Genomic DNA, 22,761 nt, shown 5'->3' on the forward strand with positions numbered 1-22,761 from the left:
GAGTGGTCAAGAACATGGCAACCCTGGCACCACGATTGGGGGAGACAATTGCCATTGATGATTAATGGAGGCATGGGGGAATTGCTGGTGATGATGGGTTGTGGGGGTGGGGGGAATTGATTGCCCGTGATGTTGGATTGCGGCGCGAGGGATGGGGTGCGATGTCTGCACTTTTTGGGGGGGAAAATTATGCCCATAGTTACATCTTGGAAAGTATAACACACGGAATGTGGTAAATCTTAAACAGGAGAATAATGAGGACTTTAACAACTTCCTGATAGTGTATAAGCATTGACACAATATTGCTTAGGAGAGGGCGCAACGTTTATTTATGGGACAGATCAATGATGCTGAATCCAAGTTCAATACCCAGCATTAAAAAAATTAACTGAAAGAAAAGAAAGGGATGGAACCCATAACCAAGATGAGCTAATTCAAAATAAAATTTAATTTCTCAGTCAAGGTCCAGATTCCCCTCTACACATTAATGCGTTTTAAGCCACTCACTTAAGACTGGTTACAAAAAGCAGCAGAGCAACAATATTCAGTGCAGGGAAGTGAATTACTCAGCCACTGAATTCACTACCCAAAGGTAAGAGAATGTTGTTTTAGCAATAAAATGCCCCAAATACAATATTTACCTTTCAAAATTTTATCAAATACGGACTAATGATTTCTATAATAATTACATAAATCCTCAGTGAATACATTAAGGACTTGAAATCATTCAAATTATTTCACGTTTTCCTTTAAAATTGATAACTTTATAATATTTTTTGGGCAGCAAACCCACAATCCTCCTCATAAATACATCACAGCAATTTGAATGCTTCATGCTTCTCTTTTGTGCTCTCAGGCATTGCTAGGAAATTAAAATTTGCAGTGCACCAAACCTTTCAATTTACAATTTATAGCAGCAGTTACCGTAGTTCTTATATATTCATGCTTAATATTATGTTAATGTTGTTTACTGATGTTTATTAAGAGGATTTACCTCAATAATTTTGTCTCCTGTCTTCAGGGCTTTGGATCTTCCAGCTGGACTCGCCTCCAAAACATGTTTAATAAAAATTCCTCTCAATTCCTCCCCATTTTTCAATCGTTTTATTACTGTATTTCCACCAACAATACTGATTCCAAGTGACTCCCCTGGTTCTCGCCAAAGCTCAACCCTAGAGTGAAGGTACATTTGCTTGTAACTTAGACTGCAATAATGAATGAATTTCGCTGCCTTCTTTCTCTTTTGCTAAATTCAAAATCAGCCATTAATTTATGTTCAAAACATATCAGTATTTACAATAAAGTCAAGAACATCTTTGGAATAAAGAACCTTTCCTTCTTTATTTCAGTAGATTTATTTCAAGTTCAGAACTCATGGTTTGTGGTTTCAACCTATAAAAACAGAATATATTCCCAAATACTTCTACAGGAGAATGTTTTCATAGTACTGAAAAAAAACATTAAAAAAGCAAAAGAAGCAAGAACCAACAAAAGAATATAAGGATGGAAGAGAAAAGTGACATCCGAAGGAAAGATACTCACTCAATGTCACTCTAGATACTGGAAACCACAAACGCGACAGGCTATTTCACCTTGCAAATGCAACATATTACGTGCGTTGATAATGGAATAACTCATGCATTGATCAGATTGACCTGACTAATGCCTCATCAATCATCTCACAATCATGCAAGAGGTGCATTGGAGATCCCTGTCATAAAATTCATAGGAGTCACCACTGTCCTGGTGCAGCTGATGGAAATAGAGGCAGTCATCAAGATGACACAATCACTTCTATTTTTTTTTTAAATAATCACTCGGTATAAACTCAAATGCATTAAAATGAAAACTGCACCTGTAAGATTACAAAACTTCTCTGTGTTAAATACAAGAATCAGACAGGATAGTTCCACTTCAACTCATGTACAGAGCATATGCTAGAGAAAGAATCTTGAATTGACTCAGATACCCTCCCTTATCCCAAAAGCGAATTTGACAGGGTTGTCTGACTATTTTTTTCCTGGTAAGAAGTCTTACAACACCAGGTTAAAGTCCAACAGGTTTGTTTCAAACACGAGCTTTCGGAGCACGGCTCCTTCTTCAGGTGAATGGAAAGGCTTGTTCCAGAAATGTTTATATAGACACAGTCAGAGATGCCCCGGAATGCGGGCACCTGCAGGCAATCAAATCATCAAAGATGCAGAGAGAGAGGTAACTCCAGGTTAAAGAGGTGTGAATTGTCCCAAGCCAGTTCAGTCGGTAGGCCTCTGCAAGTCCAGGCTTGTTGGTGGGGGCCGAATGTAATGCGACATGAATCCCAGATCCCGGTTGAGTCCGCATTCATGCGTGCGGAACTTAGCTCTAAGTTTTTGCTCAGCAATTTTGCGTTGTCGCGTCTCCTGAAGGCCTCCTTGTAGAATGCTGACCCGGAGATCAGAGGCTGAATGTCCTTGACTGCTGAAGTGTTCCCCAACTGGAAGGGAACAGTCCTGCCTGTTGATAGTCGCAATCAACAGGCGACTATCAACAGGCAGGACTGTTCCCTTCCAGTTGGGGAACACTTCAGCAGTCAAGGACATTCAGCCTCTGATCTCCGGGTCAGCATTCTACAAGGAGGCCTTCAGGAGACGCGACAACGCAAAATTGCTGAGCAAAAACTTATAGCTAAGTTCCGCACGCATGAATGCGGACTCAACCGGGATCTGGGATTCATGTCGCATTACATTCGGCCCCCACCAACAAGCCTGGACTTGCAGAGGCCTACCGACTGAACTGGCTTGGGACAATTCACACCTCTTTAACCTGGAGTTACCTCTCTCTCTGCATCTTTGATGATTTGATTGCCTGCAGGTGCCCGCATTCCGGGGCATCTCTGACTGTGTCTATATAAACATTTCTGGAACAAGCCTTTCCATTCACCTGAAGAAGGAGCCGTGCTCCGAAAGCTCGTGTTTGAAACAAACCTGTTGGACTTTAACCTGGTGTTGTAAGACTTCTTACTGTGCTCACCCCAGTCCAACGCCGGCATCTCCACATCATATTTTTTTCCTAACACTGGGGCGGTTCTAACTAAGATGTAATGAGTTGGAATCAGATGCTATGAAATAAAAAGCTTTGAAACAGATCTGAATTTGAGCACATGGCACTGCAAACATTTAAAGCTTTGATACAGAGTTCGCAATATTATATTTCAATTCTGAAAAAATAAGAAACATAATTAATATTGAATGACCATTCACCATTCCAACCAAAATTTATTTTAAGAGTTTCTTAGAAGATTCTGCAGCATATCTTGTTTGATTGAGATATTAAAAGATTTTTTTCTTTTATTTAATAAATTTAGAGTACCCAATTCATTTTTCCAATTAAGGGGAAATTTAGCATGGCCAATCCACCTAAACTGCACATTTTTGAATTGTGGGGGCAAAACCCATGCAAACACGGGCAGAATGTGCAAATTCTACACGGACAGTAACCCAGAGCCGGGATTGAACATGGGACCTCCGTCCCATGAGGCAACAGTGCTAACCACTACACCACCGTGCTGCCCTTTTTGTTTCTTTTTGATACAACATTACCTTTATCTATAAATAGTATAGTGAGGATGGGGTAAACCTTATTTGAATTTTTCCATATACCTGTATTTTCTTTCCACAAACTTTATTTTTTTTACAACATCTTGATAATTAATATTCATTTGTCTGTCATTTTAAAACCTCTTTCTTTCTTTGACTCATGGGTGACCTGGCATCCAGAGCACTTCACCAATGTCAGAAAGCCAAAAGCAATGACAGGCTTTCTTGTTTTACTTTTGCCACATTGAATTGTGATCGATATAAGACAAATGAGAGAATTAAAGAAAAGAGAAAGAAAAAAAGATCTGTTTATAATGTTCAATGCTTTTGCTCGTTAAAGAAGTAATTTCAAAGTAAATATTAAATCAGCACCTCAAAAATAAATAATTTAAGAGCAATAGTCCCATCACTGACTCTTGGGGAACATCACCAAAGTATTCTCTCCAATCAGTAAAGCATCCATTAAACTCTGCATTCTGTCCTGTAACTGACTTGCCATCCATCCTGCACATTCCCCTTATTCTCCATAATCTTTAGCAGTGCCTTGATATCCTTGTGAAAATACATAGACCTAACACCCATTACATTTCTTTCACTAACATTCCATTATTTCTTCAACTAACTTGATTAAAAATGTCAAACATGAATTACTTTCCACAATATATGACTAACTGCCCTTAATTAAGATATAGTTGATTGCATCCTTTCGAAGCTTAAGTCAGTTAATTCATTACATCACGTTGTATTTTGGGGACAGGTGGTGAGAAATAACTGAATATTTAAATCACAATCAATAAACAAATTTACAGCTTCTTTCTAAACACTTTATACAAGTTCTCAGTTTTTTTTAATTAAGGGGCAATTTGGCATGGCCAATCCACCTAACCTGCACATCTTCGGGTTGTGGGGGTGAAACTCACGCAGACACGGGGAGAATGTGCCAACTCCACACAGACAGTGACTCTGGGCTGGGATCGAACCCAGGTCCTCAGCGCCATAGGCAGCAGTGCTAACCACTGTGCCACCCCATACAAATCCATTGTATCACCTACAATCTAGGTGGCGTGATTGTGTAGCAGTAAAAACATTTACATGGGGAACAAATTGGGGAATTTGCTCACAAACAAAAGCCAAACATTTTGATGATCTCTTACCATCGTGGTGCCTCCCAGTGACTTAAGACTGGGGTTTCTTCCCCCTCTCCTTCTTCTCTTTCAGGCAATTCACTGATCAAAAAAAGAATAAAGCCACTTAGGAGTATAATTTAATGTTATTTTTTATTGGAACAATGAACTTCAAACAAGGTAAACAAGCCAGGTTAATGGGTGGAAGTATAACTTTAAAATTCAACTAACCAAAATACGTAATATTTGAATGAATACTACTCATCTTCAAATCTGATACTCATTCATCAATCATGGAATATAATTGCTGGCACCTGTGAAAAGGACTTCCATTTGGCAATTAATTCCATATTTCTCTGAGAAATGACAAAACAGTACTGCTAATCACAGTTGACTTGACTGCTCACAAGCTGAACTGTAGAGGCAAAGCAGCTGAATGAGCACAGTACATGACATTTTCATAAACACTATGATAGTTGTTGATAGCACAACCCAAGGTCCAATCAAAGATTAAAACAAGTAAGTGCCAAACAAAAAACAAAAGTTCAAAATTTAATGGAGCTTCATTAGCATCGCTGGTTTAGCACGAGGCTAAATCGCTGGCTTTGAAAGCAGACCAGGGCAGACCAGCAGCACGGTTCAATTCCCATACCAGCCTCCCCGAACAGGCGCCGGAATGTGGCGACTAGGGGCTTTTCACAGTAACTTCATTTGAAGCCTACTTGTGACAATAAGCGATTTTCATTTCATTAAGTAAAAATATATGTTTAAGGTTTTTGGTGGAGTCTCTTCATAATAATTAGCCAGAATATTAACTTTTTTTTCTCTTATCAGGTGTTGCCAGTTCTGCAGTATATTTTCAGTATATTGTTCATAATTTTGTCATTTGTAGTTTTCCCTTCTTAACTCTACAGTTTTACATTCATTTCTAATATCAAAGCTTTCTTTGACTTCTGAAAACTGGAAAATGTGAGACTGTAAGGTCAGTAACTGACAGACATAAAATTAAGGTGGTTTCTTTGTTGAGGAATGTTCACAAATGAAAAAGCCAGATATAGTATAGGAGCAACCAGAATAATTGAGGGAATTAATTGACACTGAGGAGTGGATTGGGACCAGTCTAATTTGGAGTCCATATTCAAAAAGGTTGACAAAATGGAAATCGACAATGGCAGAACCATTTGTCTTAATTCAAATAAAGCAAATGATTATCAGGAGAGAACTTGGGGAATTGCGGTTCAACAACAATTTTGTAAATGGCATTTAAATGCAGCTTTTGACATTCAGGACAACTTTCTCGATTTCTTTGAAGATATGACATCAGTTGATTGTGACAAACCCAAGATGCCTTGTATTTAGAATTTCTAAAACTGTTTCATGGGTTGAAATGCATGTAATGCTAGAGTACTCTTTCTCTACCTAGCCAGTAGCTTATTGGTAGGTTCCTCATATTGAAGGATTCAATGATCGAGCATTGCTCAGCAATACAACCACTTTATAATTGCAGGCCTCAAGTGGCTTTGGAAGCACTTGAGTTCGAGATCAATACATTACTGCTAGCTAAGCTAGAGCACATGAGCAAAAGCTGATGAATGGAGTGGAGGTAGAACATCCATGATCTAATTGAAAGGCAGAATAGGCTTGAGGAACTAAATAGCCCCCTCTAGTTCCTGGCATTTAAAAGTTAACACAGAAGGTGCAAGGGAGGTTGTCAATATTTGCAACGGATTTCTATGAATGTGTAATGTTCACCACACTCAAGAAAAACTGAAAGCTACAAATTTAAAAAGATGTTTGCACCAATTCTGAAGACTTCAAATCCAACATTATATTCCCCAGCTGAACATGTGAAAATCATGAAGAAACTGGTAGTACAAAAGTTAACTTCTGCTCAAGATTAATCGACTGATAATGTGGCCTAGCGAAAATAACTGAAACCACATGACATGACAATAATAACGTTCCATTAGATCTAGTGGATGTTTGCAGAAGTGTTGAAAATTTGTTTTGGAATTCTATCTCACACTGACCATAAGATATATGGAGCAGAATTAGGCCATTTTGCCCATCGTGTCTGCTCCACCTTTGATCATGGCTGATATGTTCCTCTCCCCATTCTCCTGCCTTCTCCCATTAATCCCTGATCTCCATATTAAGAATCCCTTATTAATCAAGAATTCCAGATTTGTGCCCAAGGTGGTGGCACAGTGGCTAGCACTGCTGCCTCACAGCTGCAAGGACCCGAGCTCACCTCGGGCCTCGGGTGACTGTCTCTCTGGAGTTTGTACTTTCTCCCCGTGTCTGCGTGGGTTTCCTCCTGGTACTCCGGTTTCCTCCAACAGTCCAAAGATGGGCAAGTACGGTGGATTGGCCATGCTAAATTGCCCCTCAGTGTCCAAAAAGTTAGGTGGGGTTACTGGGTTATGGGGAAAGGGTGGAGGCGTGGACTTAAGAAGGATACTCTTTCCAAGGGGTGCTACAGTTACCCGAGGCTGGATTTGAACCCGGGTCCCTGGAGCTGTGAGGCAGCAGTGCTAAACACTGTTACCATGTCGCCCACAAAATGCATGGCCTCACACTTACCCACGTTAAACTCAATCTGCCACATTTTTGGCCACTCTCTGTCTATATCCATTTGTACGGTTCTTATTTCCTCATTGCAACTTACTGTCACACCTAATTTTGTGTTGTCTGCAAATTTGGCAATAGAACCTTCTATCTCTGTATCCAAGTAATTAATAAAGATTGTAAATAGTTGAGGCCCAAGGACCGAACCCTGCGGCACCCCATTAGTTGCATCTTGTCATCCAGAAAAAGACCCATTTATCCTGCTTCTGCCCATCAGCCAGTCTTTAATACACACTAATAAATTACCCTTAAACCCATGTGACCTAACCTTCTGTATTAACCTTCTGCGCGGCACCTTATCAAATGCCTTCCAGAATTCCAGGTATACTTCATCTATAGGATCCTAAATCTTCGAAAAATGTCCTGATATTGTTTCTAGGATGGCATGTATGAACAGTGGTTAGCACTGTTGCTTCACAGCGCCAGGGTCCCAGGTTTGATTCCTGGCTTGGGTCACTGTCGATGCGGAGCCTGCATATTCTCTCCCTGTCTGTGTGCGTTTTCCTCCCACAAGTCCTGAAAGATGTGCTGTTTGATAATTTGGACATTCTGACTTCTCCCTTAGTGTACCCGAACAGGCGCCGGAATATGGCGACTAGGGGATTTTCACAGTAACTTTACTGCAGTGTTAATGTAAACCTGATTGTGACAATAAAGATTATTATAATTTAATAATTGATTCTAACAATTTCTCACCACAGATGTTAAATTAACTGGTCTGGAATTACCCACATTCTGCCTCCCTCACGTTTTGAATTTTTCCAATCCACCACGTTCAGGGAATTTGGGAATATTATAACCAATGGATCCACTATCTCCATTGCCACTTTCTTTAACACCCTAGGGTGTAGGCCACCAGGCCTCGGTGAATTTCTTTTGTGTTTAATGTGCAGCATTTAGCAAAAATTCTGAATATTAATATGAAAATTATCCTCTCAAGTTATTTGCAAAACACAAATTATAAACAAAGTAATCAATTATGATGCCCATGTGTTCAACAAACCAATATAATATACAGCCCCAGGTTCTAAATAAAATACTGATCTAACCTGTCTTTCAACTGTTAATCAATATATATCATGGTTAAAAGCTTTTGCATAATTGGCATCAAGAACACAAGGGAATGTATCAGTAGTACCCATAATAGCCACTTAAGCTCCTGCAATTTATTCCATTACAGTCTAAGTTCAAAGCTGGTCATAAAACATTTTTGCATATGTGCTTTGATATGCAAATTAAAGATGATCCACAGTAGGGATTTGTTTTCAATTCTTCTCCACGGTAATTTTGAGCTATCAATTTTGCAACTATAATTGTTCAAATGTTGAAAATATTGTAACAGTGCACTAACTTTAAATATTTGCAAAATGTATTAAATTTTGCTTCATTGTACTTTGAAAAATTAAATAATTGCTGTGAAAGTCAATATTGTTCTTAATTCAGAAAATATTAACAAAGCTAATTCTTCTGTACATTTTCTTTATCTACTCCTCTATATAACACTACAAACCTCACAGTCCAATACTGTTATCTTGCTTATATTATGCAAAGTGCATATAGATAATCATGAGACACCCCAATTGTAATAATAATCACTTATTGTCACAAGTAGGCTTCAATTAAGTTACCGTGAAAAGCCCCCAGTGGCCACATTCCGGCGTCTGTTCGGGGAGGTCGGTACGGGAATTGAACCTGCGCTGCTGCCCTGTTCTGCATTACAAGCCAGCTATTTAGCCCAGTGTGCTAAACCAGCCCTCTACTGCAAATAACTTAATTCAAACCTGTCCAGACCTCTAAACATGAATTTTGCTAAAATTTTGGACAAATATCAATCTTCCTTCTTTTAAATTTATGCAGAGAATAAACGGCACTACTTCATTAGTATAAACTGAAAAACATAAAAATTAACAGCTACCCAATTCAAAACATTGTTTTTTAAACTTCGAATAGTTTTCCTCTTTTTTTATTGATTTTTATTTGTGTATATAACAAAGAGAAAAGTTAAGAGAACACAGGAAACACATACAGGAACAATAGGCATATTAACAGTAGAATCCAAATGGTCAGTTACACCAACCATACCATAAACTGGAGGATACCCCATTGTAGTAAAGCATACTTGGGATGTGATTGAGTCAATAGAAGTATAACACATTAGTCACCGCAGCAGCATCCTTCCCTCAGCTCCCTTTAACCTCTTTATGGTTAATTCCCCTATATTCTGGCAGATGCCTCCTGTCCTCTCCGCCCCCCCCTGCCATTTTATTCCTCCCCTACCTTTTCCCCCATATTGATCACACCTCCCTTCCCCCTTCCCCCCCACACCCCTCCCCAGTTGCAGGCCACATGCATAGGGCTAAGCCTAACGCAGCTAAAGGCAGCGCACAGTGCGCAATTGACACGCATGAGTAGGTTCTTCCTGGAGGTGCAGGACAAATGCGAATAGTGCCATAGAGGCCCAGCCAACCACACCCACATATTTCGGTCCTGCCCCAAACTTGGACCACCTTTTTCGAAGCCATGTCCAGGGTTGTGGGGGTGAGGGTGGAGTCATGCTCGCTGGTGACGGCCTTCGGGGTGTTGGAACAGCCAGAACACTTTATGGGGAGAGGAAAAGATGCTCTGACCTTTGCCTCCCTGATCAGCCTCTGGAGACTCCTGCTCGGCTGGAGATCAGCAGTGCTGCCCAAGGCCACGGACCAAAATATGTGGGTGTGGTTGGCTGGGCCTCTATGGCACCATTCACATTTGTCCTGCACCTCCAGGAAGAACCTACTCATGCGTGTCAAGTGCGCACTGTGCACTACCTTTAGCTGCGTTAGGCTTAGCCCTATGCATGAGGATGTGTAGTTTGCCCTATGCAGTGCTTCGATCCAGAGTCCTCCCCCATCTCCATGTCTACCCTCTCCTCCCAATTTTCCAGAGACTCGCTCAGCGGGGCCCTTACCTCATCCAACGTTCATCCATACATGTCCCCTAATTCGCCTGCTTCCAGCAGTCTGCCCAGCAGGGTGTGTCTGGGTAACTCGGGGGACATTGCAGTCTCCTTGCGGAGGAGTTCCTCAGTTGTAGATATTGGAGTTTGTTCTCATTTGTGAAATGGAACTTTTCTGTTAGTTCCCACATCATCGTTACTCAACCATCTACGTTCAGGTCTCTTACTGTCAGGACCCCTTCATCCTGTCTCCACGTTTTGAAGGCAGCGTCTATTTTTGCCGGGATAAATTTATGATTTTTGCAGACGTGGGCCGCAGTGGACATTGCACCAAGTTTGAAATAATGGCAGAGCTGGTTCCAGGTCCTTAGCGTGGCCACCGCCACTGGGTCTCTTGAGTATTTGGCTGGAAGAAATGGGAGTGGGGCTGTGGCCAGTGCTCCGGAGGATGTCCTTATACAAGAGATCTCCTTCATCCGCACCCATTCAGCTTCTGGCTCTCTCATCCACCACCTTTTTGTGTTTGCTGCCCAGTGATAGAGGAGGAGGTTCGGCAGCACCAGGTGCACCATACTCCTCCTCCTCTGTATGATGCTTTTACAGATTCTCGGGTTTTTCCCCACCCACACAAATGACACAATTAATTTATCTACTTTGGTGAAGATCAGTAGGGATCAGGAAGAGAAATCTTAGCAGCATATTCAATTTTATTGTCTGCACTCCTCTCTCGGGAGTGTGGGAGCGAGTCCCACCTCCGCAGGTCTGTCTTTACCTCGTCCACTAGACTTGATACTTTCCACTTATGAATCTGTGTCCAATCGTGGCCTATCTGGATCCCCAGGTGTTGGAACTTGCTTTGGGCCAGCTTTAACTACAGCATTCCCAGCTCTGGTTCTCACCCCTGGGGGTAGACAGAGAAGATGTTGTTCTTGTTCAGGTTATGCTTGCAACCACAGAAGGCTCCAAACTCCTTTTTGAGTTCCATTATCCTTCCCATGCTGGGTATGGGTTTTGAAGAGCAGGTCATCTGCTTAGAGTGAGACTCTGTGGTCTCGGTTTCGCCTTTGGATACCTCGCCGCCCCCTCGATGACCTGACAGCGATAGCAAGTAGCTTGATTGTTAGGGAAAATAGCAGCAGGGATAAAAGGAATGCCTGTGTCCTGCCTCTGTGCAGGGGGAGCTATTCAGAACTGGTGGCGTTTGTCCGTACGTTTACCATTGGAATGCTGTACCTGCGAGGTGAACCCTGGTCCAAACCCAAACCTTTCCAACGCCTCCATTAAACTCTGTCAAAGGCCTTCTCTGCGTCTGGGGAGATGTCACATCTGGTGTCTCCTCCCCAGGTGCGGTCATAATCATGTTCAGCAGGTGTCTGATGTTCGCTGTTAGCTGTCAGTCCTTAACAAACCCCGCCTGATCTTCCGCGATTACTTCTGGCAAGCCACTCTCCAGCCGCCTCGCCAGAGCCTTTGCCAGGACCTTGGTGTCAGTGTTCAAGAGTGAAATGCATAGGCCCTTTCCTCTCCCACTGCTAGTATGTCCAGCACGTCGAGAAACTGTTTCATCATGGAGACCCCCTCTGGAGCCTCGGAGGTGTACAGTCCCCGGTAGAAGGTCGCAAATACCTCCTTGATCTTATTTTGCACCGTGATTATCCTATCATTCCAGTCCCTTACCTGCGCTCTCTCCTTTGTGACCGCCTGCTTTCTCAGCTGTTGTGCGGTTGGCCTTGTCTCCATGTTAATAAAAGGTCCCCCGTGCCTGCCAGAGCTGGTTACCTGCTTTCCCTGTGAGACCAGATCAAATGCCATTTGTAGTATTTTCCTCTCCACCAGCAGCTCCATGCTGGGGCTGTAGAGTACTGCTGATCCACCTCCAGTATGGATCAGCTGATGTCTAGCCGCCCTTTCTTTCCTGTCGCTGAGAGCCCAGCATGCTATTATTCCCCCCCTTATCACTGCCTTCAGTGGCTTCCAGAATGTGGAGGGTGAGACCTCCCCATTTTGGTTGCAGGTTACTTATCTGTCAATGGCTTGTGACATTTTTTTGCAGAACACCTCTTCGGCGAGCAAGGATATTTCCAGCCTCCATCGCGGCACTGGGCCCGGCCCAGCTCCAACCTCATGTCACAGTAGCTTCATTGTAATGTTAATGTGAGCCTACTTGTGACAATAATAAAGATTATTATTATTATGTAGTGTGGTGCATGGTCCGAGATTACTATTGTGGAGTATTCCGCCCCTACTACCTCTGGAAGGACAGAATTCCCTGCTGCAAAGAAGTCGACATGGGAGTAGGCTTTGTGGACATTGGAGAAGAAGAACTCCTCCTCTGATTTTTGAACCTCCATGGATCCGCCCGGCCTCCACCTACTCCAGAATCCTGATTTTCTCCCTGATCTGAGGCTGGAGTTGGATCCTGTACACAGTTGAAGTTGATGAGCTGGTGGGAATCGAGGTCGGAGAGCCCCGCCATTGTTTTCTTGATGAATTGGGTGTCATCCTAGTTAGGGACGTATATATTTACAAGAACACCAGTGCCCCTTTCAAGAGCCCACTATCCATCACATATCGGCTTGTAATCTCTTTGCTTGAACTTATTTAAAATTTTGTTCATGGGATGTGGACTTTAATGGCTGGTCCAGCATTTGTTGCCCATTCCTAATTGCCCTTCAACTTACTAGGCCATTTCAGTGGGGGGCAGTTAAGAGTCAACCTCAGCTCTGTGGGTCTAGAGTCACATTTAAGTCAGATTGGGTAAGGACAGCAGATTTCTTTCCCTAAAGGACATTAGTGAACCAGATTGTTTTTTTTTTTACAGCAATCGGCAATGGTTTCATGGTCATTAGACTTTTTATTCCAGATTTTTATTGAATTCAAATTTCACCATCTGCCATGGTGGGATTCGAACCCGGGAACACAGAGCATTACCCTGGGTCACTGGATTACTAGTCCAGTGAAAATACCACTATGCCACTGCCTTCCCAACCTTCGGTATTTGGAAATGAAATGTCGATCCAAAAATAATAAAAATTAGTTGTTTTTCAAAACCTAATTAGTATAAGGGAAAAAGGAAAGACTTGCATTCATATAGCGCTTTTCATGGCCACCAGATGTCTGAAAGCACTTTATAGTTCAGGCGCCGGAGTGTGGCGACGAGGGCATTTTCACAGTAACGTCATTGCAGTGTTAATGTAAGCATACTTGTGACACACAGGCAGCACGGTGGCGCAGTGGTAGCACTGCAGTCTCATGGCGCCGAGGTCCCAGGTTTGATCCCGGCTCTGGGTCGCTGTCCCATTCTCCCCGTGCCCACATGTCTGTCCTCCCCGTGTTGGCGTGGGTTTCGCCCCCACAACCCAAAAAGATGTGCAGGTAGGTGGATTGAACACTCTAAATTGCCCCTTAATTGGACATAATGAATTGGATACTCTAAAATTTATTTTTTTAAAAGCCTACTTGCGGCACTAATAAGGATTATTATTGTAACATAGGAAACGTGGCAGCGAGTACAGTACGTGCAAAGCAACTCACAATCTCAATCCAAAATTTCAACCCAATACTTAAAATATGGTTAATGTAAATACCTGATAACAGTTTTCATCTTGGCTTCGGTTGCCTGTATTGCAGCCAGACTGGGCCCGGTTTGTTTTGATGCAAGACTTCTTTTATAGTGATCCACATTTTCCGCAGACACATAAGTAATCCTGAATTTCCCACCCACCCCAAAGAGAGAGAAAGTTATTAAAAAACAAACACTTTTAATCAAAATGTACAAAGATTAGACCAACGTCGGCAATATAACGTCGGAAATATATAAATATTTCCCACTTTCTCTGTCTGTTAGCTTTGACAAAGAGGCATCGGACTTGAAACGTTAGCTCTTTTCTCTCCCTACAGATGCTTCCAGACCTGCTGAGATTTTCCAGCATTTTCTCTTTGGTCTCCACAATGTTCATTCCGCTAACAGCTCTGTGAATTTACAGAAGCAGGAGATCAGGCCGAGGGGCTTTTATTTTTCATCCCACGACCAGCTGTTCTGAGATATGGCAGCAGGAGGAGTGCTAAAATTTGCCTCATTGATCGGGGAGGGGAAACAAATGAACACGTCTTTTTTACTTCCAATTTTTATTCGACTGCCAATATACTGCAAATATGCATATTTGGGCAAGATTGAGATTGCAATGATCAAAATATTACTGACATTTAATATCAAGCCTCATAAATAAAATATAGTCACTTGGGAAAACTAAAGGCTCCAGACGGTATCCGGACATGTAATCACGAGTAAAAGGATGGTGTTTTCGAGTTAGAAGGGAAGAGGAGAAATTGGCAGACAAAATTCTTAGGCTTCCTCTTAATAAACTAGTTTTTAAAAATTAATTTGCGGGATGTGGGCATCGCTGGTTAGCACAGCACTTATACCAGAATGTGGTGGTGAGCTGCCTTCTTGAATCACTGTAGTCCATGTAGTGTCCATGCACAGTGCTGTTAGGGAGAGAGTTCCAGAATTTTGGCACAGAGACAGTGAAGAAACGACAATGTATTTCCAAGTCGGATGGATGAGTGACTTGGAGGGGAACCTCCAGGTGGTGGAGTTCCCAGATATCTGTTGCTCTTGCCCTTCTAGATGGTAGTAGTTGTGAGTTTGGAAGGTGCTGCCTAAGGAACCTTGGTGAGTCCCTGCAGCGCATCTTGTAAATGGTATGGCTGCCACTATTCATTGGTGGTGGAGTGTTTGAATGTTTGTGGAAGGGTGGCAATCAAGCAGGTTTCTCGAGTATTGTTTAAGTTACACTCATCCCAGGCAAGTGGATAGTATTTCATTACACTCCACATGGACAGGCTTTTTTTTGGGGGGGCAGGAGTTGAGTTGCTCACTATAAGATTTTTATCCTTTGACCTGCTCTGGTAGCCACAGTATCAATATGGCTAGTCCAGTTCAGTTTCCAATCGATGGTAAACCCCAGGATGTTGAATGTGGGGGAGTCAGCGATCGTAATGCCATTTAATGTCAAGGGCCAATGGTTAGATCCTGTTTTGTAGGAGATGGTCATTTCCTCGCACTTGCGTGGTGTAAATTTAACTTGTCACTTGTCCAGGTCTTTCTGCATTTTTTAATAATCTTTATTAGTGTCACATGTACATTAACACTGCAATGAAGTTACTGTGAACATCCCCTAGTCGCCAAACTATGATGCCTGTTCGGGCACACAGAGGGAGAATTCAGAATGTCCATTTCACCTAACAAGCCCGTGGGGATAGGGTGGAGGTGTTGACCTTGGATAGGGGGTAGGGTGCTCTTTCCAAGAGCCGGTGCAGACTCGATGGGCCGAATGGCCTCCTTCTGCACTGTAAATTCAATGTCTATGTCTTTCGGGACTTGTGGGAGGAAACCGGAGCACCCAATGAAAACCCACGTAGACACGGGGATAATGTGCAGACTATGCACAGACAGTGACCCAAGCAAGGAATCGAACCGAACACGGGGGAAACCCACGCAGACACGGGGAGAACTTGCAGACTCTGTACAGACAGTGACCTAAGCCAGGAATCAAACCGGACACAGAGCAATTATGGGCCAGGGTTTAGAGAACCCCAAAGTGTGTCATGAAGTTCACCTGACCCACAACTTTTAGTAGATTGTGGTATGGGGAGCACACGGCCCACTCTACAGGTGTGGTAGAGCAGAAATGGAAAAGTATTTTTTAAAGCAAAACAATGTTTATTCTATGAACTCAAGTTAACCTTGTTAAAACGTACAGTGAACATCTGAGCAACCATTAATTCAAATACAACCCCCAAAAAATACAACACTAAGTAATCCTTTAGGCTTTCCTTTTAACATAAATAAGTCTTCAAACACGTTTTACCAGAAGCACATCAGGTTAAAGTCACTACTGTTATTCGTTTTAAATCGCCAGGATTGATTTACAGTCTTTAGATTACAGAGAGAGACTCTAATACACCTTCTGGCTGAGACTGCAGCTACACAGCTCTGAAAATGAAACGAAAACACACCCTGCAGCAAACAGCCTAAAACAAAAGTAAAAAGCTGACAAACAGCCCAGCTCCACCCACTCTCTGACATCACTGCAGCAATAAACATCCATTTCTTAAAGGTATTCTCACTACAGATACTTATATACAGACCCATTTATAAACACCCATTTCTTAAAGATACTCTCACATGACAGGGCAAACATGCAGACTCTGCACAGAAAGTGACCCAAGCCAGGGATCGAACCGGGGACCCTGGCGCTGTGAAGCAACAGTGCTAACCATTGCATTTGGACATGAGGAACTCCTGCAATGATGGCTTTGAGCTGCCAGGTATGACTCCAACCAGCAGTGTTTCCCCCCTATTCCAATCAGTTCCAGTTTTGCAAGGCTCCTTGATGCCTCAGTCAAATGCTGCCTTGATGTCAAGGGCAGTCACTCTCACCTCACCAATAAGCCATTAACCCCCCCCCCCCCCCCCCCCGCCTCCCTCCCCCTCCCCTCACAAGAAACAGCATTTGCTTTTCTTCTCATAGTCTCCTAACATGCATGAAGCTCATTGCTTTTTCAATGCACACAGGCACTATGAAATTAGTGATTTACGGACCAACAAAAGTTATCCTAGGCCAAAGATTTTTCTTGTCAACAACAAAATCAACTTGCATTTATGTTCCAAGGTGTTGAACAGAGGTGTAATCTGGCAAAAATTAATGCGTCCCTTTGAGCTATGACTATTTTACAGTTTATGATTTTTAAAAGTTAAAGTAGCCAATTCTTTTTTTTTTTCCAATTTTGTCAAAATATCTAATTCTCAAAACTACATTTTTATCTTGGACAGATTTCATTTTCTACCTGCCAACTTCAGCAATACATAGCACAGCACCCCATCAGTCAGCAGTGTGCCAACTGCAATGCTCCATCATAAACATCAATAAAAAAATAAATTTAGTTCACAGAAAATGGCTTCACTGGCAAATGAAAATGTTCAAACTGAAATTCAGTTGCAATATTCTAACCAATTGTTTCCACCCACAATAGTGCAGTATACTTTGGATTACAAAAACGGGCAAGCAAGAATTCCCATTTTCAAGTGAAAAAAATAGAAGGCATCTGCTAAATTTGTTGTAGCGCATCTCTTCTCGATTTGACTATTCAAAAAATAAACTGCCTTTACTTTACAATAAATACCCTCTTGACATTCAGGTTGAAGATCCAGGTTTGTAACAAAAACATGAGCAGATCACTGTTGTGAAACTGGACCAAAATAAACTACTGTATTCAAAACCAAAAATAACTTATAGCAAGTTGAAGGGGTGAAAGACAACTACTAGCACAGCACAAGAAATACTCACATGATTTCTTCAGTTAAGGCTTTGTTGGCAAAGACAAAATGTGTCTGAGCAGAATTTAGACCACGTATGGATTCCTTGTTCACTGCAACAATGTAATCTCCTTCCTGGAGTTGTCCATCTTTTCCAGCAGCTCCCTCATTATCAATGTGCTTGATAATTGCCCCAGGTCCTCGGTGATCATTTTTTATATTCAATCCTAGGTAAAACACAATAACAGTCATACAAGGATATTGACAAGGCAATATTATAATAATCAGGGGGTCTTCAATATGCAGGTGGACTGGAAAAATTAGGTTGGCAGCGGATCCCAAGAAAAGGAATTTGTGGAATGTCTACGAGGTAGTTTTTTTTGGAGCAGCTTGTGGTAGAACCTACTAGGATACAAGCAATTCTGGATTTGGTGATGTATAATGAGGCAGACCTGATTAGGGAACTTACGATGAAGGAACCCTTCGGGGGCAGTGACCACCCTCCAGTTTGAGAGGAAAAAACTGGGATCAGATGTAATGATATTGCAATTGAAGAAAGGTTAACGAGAAAGACATGAGGGAGGAGCTGACCAGAGTTGATTGGAAGGGGAGCTTGGCAGGTAGCACAGTGGAACAGCAATAATAATAATAATAATCACTTATTGTCACAAGTAGGCTTCAATGAAGTTACTGTGAAAAGCCCCTAGTCGCCACATTCCGGTGCCTGTTCAGGGAGGCCGGTACGGGAATTGTACCCGCGCTGCTGACATTGTTCTGCATTACAAGACAGCTTTTTAGCCCACTGAGCTAAACCAACCAATGGCAGGAGTTTTTGGAGAGTTTTTTTCGGGAGGCACAACAGAAATTTATCCCAATGAGGAGGAAACATGCTAAGGGGAGGACATGGCATCCATGGATGACAAAGGAAGTCAGGCACAGCGTAAAATCAAAATAAAAAGCACACGAGGATGATTAGTGGGAAGCCAGAGGAATGGGAAACCTTTAAAAGCGAGCAGAGGCCAACAAAAAAAAAAAGAAGTGGGGGAGAGATGAAATATGAGTGTAAGCTAGCTAGTAATATAAAAGAAAATAGCAAGGGTTTTTTTCAATAAATAACAGGAAAGAGAGATGCAAGAATAGACATTGGGCCACTGGAAAATGAGGCTGGAGAAGTAGTAATAGGAAAAGAAGAAATGGCAGAGGAACTGAAAAGCTACTTTGCAGCCTTCACGGTGGAAGGTACCGCTGGGATACCAGAACTTCTGAGGAATAAGGGGACAAAGGTGAGTGTAGTGGCCATCACTAAGGAAAAGATTCTGGAGAAACTGAAAGTTCTGAAGATGGATAAATCACCTGGACCAGATGGACTACACCCCAGGGTTCTAAAGGAGATAGCGGAGGAGATTGTGGAGGCATTGGTGGTGATCTTTCAGGAATCACTGGAGGCAGGGAGGGCCCCTGAGGACTGGAAATGGCTAATCTAACATACTTGTTTAAGAAGGGAGGGAGGCAGAAGACAGCAAATTTTAGGCCGATTAGCCTGACTTCGGTCATTGGCAAGATTTAGAATCCGTTATTAAAGATGAGATTGTGGAGTACCTGGAAGTGCATGATAAAATAGAACTAAGTCAGCATGGTTTCGTCAAGGGGAGGTCATGCCTGATATGTCTGTTAGAATTCTTTGGGGATGTAACAAGGAAATTAGACAAAGGAGAACCAGTGGAGGTGATCTTTTTAAAAACAAATTTAGAGTACCAAATTATTTCTTTCCAATTAAGGGGCAATTTAGTGCGGCCAATCCACCTAATCTGCACATCTTTGGGTGTGGGGGTGAAACCCACACAGACATGAGGAGAATGTGCAAACTCTATATAGACAGTGACCCAGAACTGGAATTGAGCCTGGGTCATTGGACGTGATCTATTTAGATTTCCAGAAGGCCATATAGGTGCCATATAGGAGGCTGTTAAATAAGTTAAGAGCCCATGGTGTTAAGGTGAAGATACTGGTATGGATAGAGGGTTGGCTGACTGGCAGAAAGCTGAGTGTTGGGATAAAGGGATCTTTTTCAGGATGGCGGCTGGTAACTAGTGATGCGCTTTGGAGATCGATGCTGGGACCACAATTTTTCACAGTATACATTAACAATCTGGAAGAAGGAACTGAAGGCACTGTTGCTAAGTTTGCAGGTGATACAAAGATATGCAGAGGGACAGGTAGTATTGAGGAAACAGGGAGGCTGCAGAAGGACGTGCACAGGCGAGGAGTGTGGGCAAAGAAGTGGCACATGGAATATAATGTGGAAATGTGTGAATGTAGGAACATGGGAGGTTAGACTATTTTCCAAATGGGAAAAGGCTTAGGAAATCAGAAGCACAGAGGGACTTAGAGCCCTCGTTCAAGATTCTCTTAAGGTTAACATTCAGGTTCAGTCAGCAGTTAGGAAGGTAAATGCAATGTTAGCATTCATGTCAAGAGGGCTGGAATACAAGAGCAGGGATGTACTTCTGAGGCTGTCCCAGGCTCTGGTCTGACCCCATTTGGAGTATTGTGAGCAGCTTTGGACCCAGTATCTAAGGAAGGATGTGCTGGCCTTGGAATAGGTCCAGAGGAGGTTCACAAGAATGATCCCTAGAATGAAGAGCTTGTCAGATGAGGAGTAGGTGATGACTGTGGGTCTGTACTCTTTGGAGGTAAGAAGGATGAGGGGGGATCTTATTGAAACTTACACAATACTGAGAGGCCTAGACAGAGTGGACATGGAGAGAATGTTTCCACTAGTAGGTAAAACTGGAACCCAAGGCCACAGCCTCAGACTGAAGGAATAATTCTTTAAAACTGAGATGAGGAAGAATTTTTTCAGACAGAGGGTGTGAATCTGTGGAACCCATTGTTACAGAAGGCTGTGGAGGCTAAATCACTGTGTCTTTAAGACAGATAGATAAGTTCTTGGTTAATAAAGGGATCAAGGGTTATGGGGAGAATCACGAGGATGAGAAACATATCAGCCATGATTGAATAACGGAGCAGACTCGGTGGGTGCGATTCTCCGCTCCCCACGCCGGGGGAGGGGGGGGGGGGGGGGGGGAGAATCGTGGGAGGGCCGGGCGAATCACGCCACGCCGCCCTGGCACCCCCCCCCCCCCCCCCCCATTCTCCCACCTCCCGCGTTTTTTGACAGGCCGCTCGGAGAATCGCCGCTCACCGTTTCTCACGGCGACCGGCGATTCTCCGGCCCGGATGGGCCGAGCGGCCTGCCGAACCCAACCGGTTCACGCCGGCGCCAACCACACCTGGTCGCTGCCAGCGTGAACAGCGCGCGACCTCTGTGTGTGGGGCGTGTGGGGGGGGGCGGAGGGAGGATCGAGCACCACGGGCGTGTTCACCGATCGGGCCGGCGTCTCTAAAAGACGTACTCTTTTCCCTCCGCCGCCCCGCAAGATCAAGCCACCATTGAGTGGTAGCAGAGGGGAAGATGGCAACCGCGCATGCGCGGGTTGGCACGGCCAACCTGCGCATGCGCTTCTGACGTCACTTAGGCGCTGCCGGCCGTGTCATTCCCGGCGCGCCGCTTTGACTCAAGAGTCAAGGCCCGGCGCCCAAGATTCACACGCCGCCGCTGTGAATCTCCGGGTTTCACTCCGGCGTCGGCTGTTTGTCTCCCGATGGGAGAATTCCGGCCTATGAGTCAAATGGCCTAATTCTGCCCCTATGTCTTAGGCACTGCAACTTCAAGTAATACAATAAGGGATGAGTGCATTCTATCCTGCACAGACTAGTTATTCAGTAAGCACAAATTTTCTGGCTACAAACTACTAAATTCCACGTTATGCCAAGTACAGTAGATAATGCAAATAACAGTCACCTGCAAGAACCTTTATATGGCAGTAAAACGATAATCCTGTACTAACAAATGAAAACAAGCAAGCAGACAGGAGCTTACATTTCATCAATATTATTTTAACACTGTCAGTTTCCCTTTTCAAGTTAGTTAGTGACTGTCAGAACTGAGATAATACGGATTCGTAAAATCCAGCTTCCAGATTTCTAGAGATACTGGGATCTGGGGTGTTCTGCTCCAGCTAATGTCGTCCCATCCAGTATTCTGGAGTCATGTGGTTTCCCATAAGTCAGTGGGAGGGGAGCAGAGAACAGCTGCAGCAGGATGTTGTGACTGTCAACCCATTATTACTGGCTACATTTCCAATGAAAGGAACTAGCAAACTTCTAAAAATAAACTTAAATATGATAATATTCCAGTCGATGAGAGATGGTAGGGTAGGAACTTGGATGCAACCATTTTCTGGATGGAAAAGGATCAATTTTGCAAGCCCATGTCCTGTTCTCTGCCATTCCTCCCCTTCCCCTCCCTTGCTCTTCTTCTCCCCCCCGCCCGTCCGACAACTAGGAATACCGTGGATAATTTTCAGGCACTCGGCTTTATATGGATCAAACACTTTGAGGGGTGGGGGAGGGGGTCCAGATATGAATTATTAAAACTGCTTTTAAAAAAGAGTTAGCAAATGAACATAAGGAGAAACAATATAGAGATATCCACTGGATACCCAAACATATCTTGAAAAACTGAAACAAAGATTTACCAAACTGTTCCGATTACCAGGTTTGCTTCATGTATCTTGGTACACCTCACTTCTCACTAGCTCGAAGTGTCAGAGGAGCAATTTTCCTTTGCGAGGTCAAGCTTCCTGCCCAGCCCTAACTGGTCGGTCTTGTATCTCTTTGTCCTTAGTTTCTCTGCGTTCCAAGCCAATGGAAGGGCAGTCCTTCTAACTTCTTCCTTGACCAATGATTTGCAAGTAGGTGTATCAATCAGACATCTTCTCCTCCCTTGTCATGCTGGTCTGATTTTTAAAAATCCTAGCCTGAAAATGAACTGCACTTCACCCTGATGGGTCCCAAATATCTGAACATCATTGTCTCAATTTGAAGCAGATATTGAGCCATAACATTCCACCTGATTTCAAAATACAATTCTGATGCCTGCGACATTTGTTTAATTATTTGTAAAGTTACTTTGTTTTAAAACAAGTAAAAGTAATTCTCAATTATTTCCTTAAGAGGTTAAAAAGTCCAAAAACTGGGGCTAACTGGAGAAGACAACAGAATTCTGTTCCATGCATACCATTCTTTGAGACAATGGCAGTTCTTGTTACATCT

General features: G+C 43.0%; 1 protein-coding gene across 3 annotated transcripts in view; it reads right to left on the minus strand.

The window, feature by feature from the left end:
• LOC119964616 (inaD-like protein) overlaps positions 1–22,761 on the minus strand; it is a 391,845-nt gene that overhangs the window by 246,535 nt on the left and 122,549 nt on the right. For all 3 annotated transcript variants that reach the window (XM_038794319.1, XM_038794317.1, XM_038794318.1), the window contains 4 exons: positions 17,615–17,810; positions 13,850–13,969; positions 4,730–4,801; positions 995–1,172 (listed from right to left, as the gene is read on the minus strand). In XM_038794319.1, coding sequence (XP_038650247.1) covers positions 995–1,172; positions 4,730–4,801; positions 13,850–13,969; positions 17,615–17,810 — 566 coding nt within the window. The remainder of the gene's footprint in view (positions 1–994; positions 1,173–4,729; positions 4,802–13,849; positions 13,970–17,614; positions 17,811–22,761) is intronic.

Source organism: Scyliorhinus canicula, chromosome 4 (assembly GCF_902713615.1).
Source record: "Scyliorhinus canicula chromosome 4, sScyCan1.1, whole genome shotgun sequence".
Lineage (NCBI taxonomy): Eukaryota > Metazoa > Chordata > Chondrichthyes > Carcharhiniformes > Scyliorhinidae > Scyliorhinus > Scyliorhinus canicula.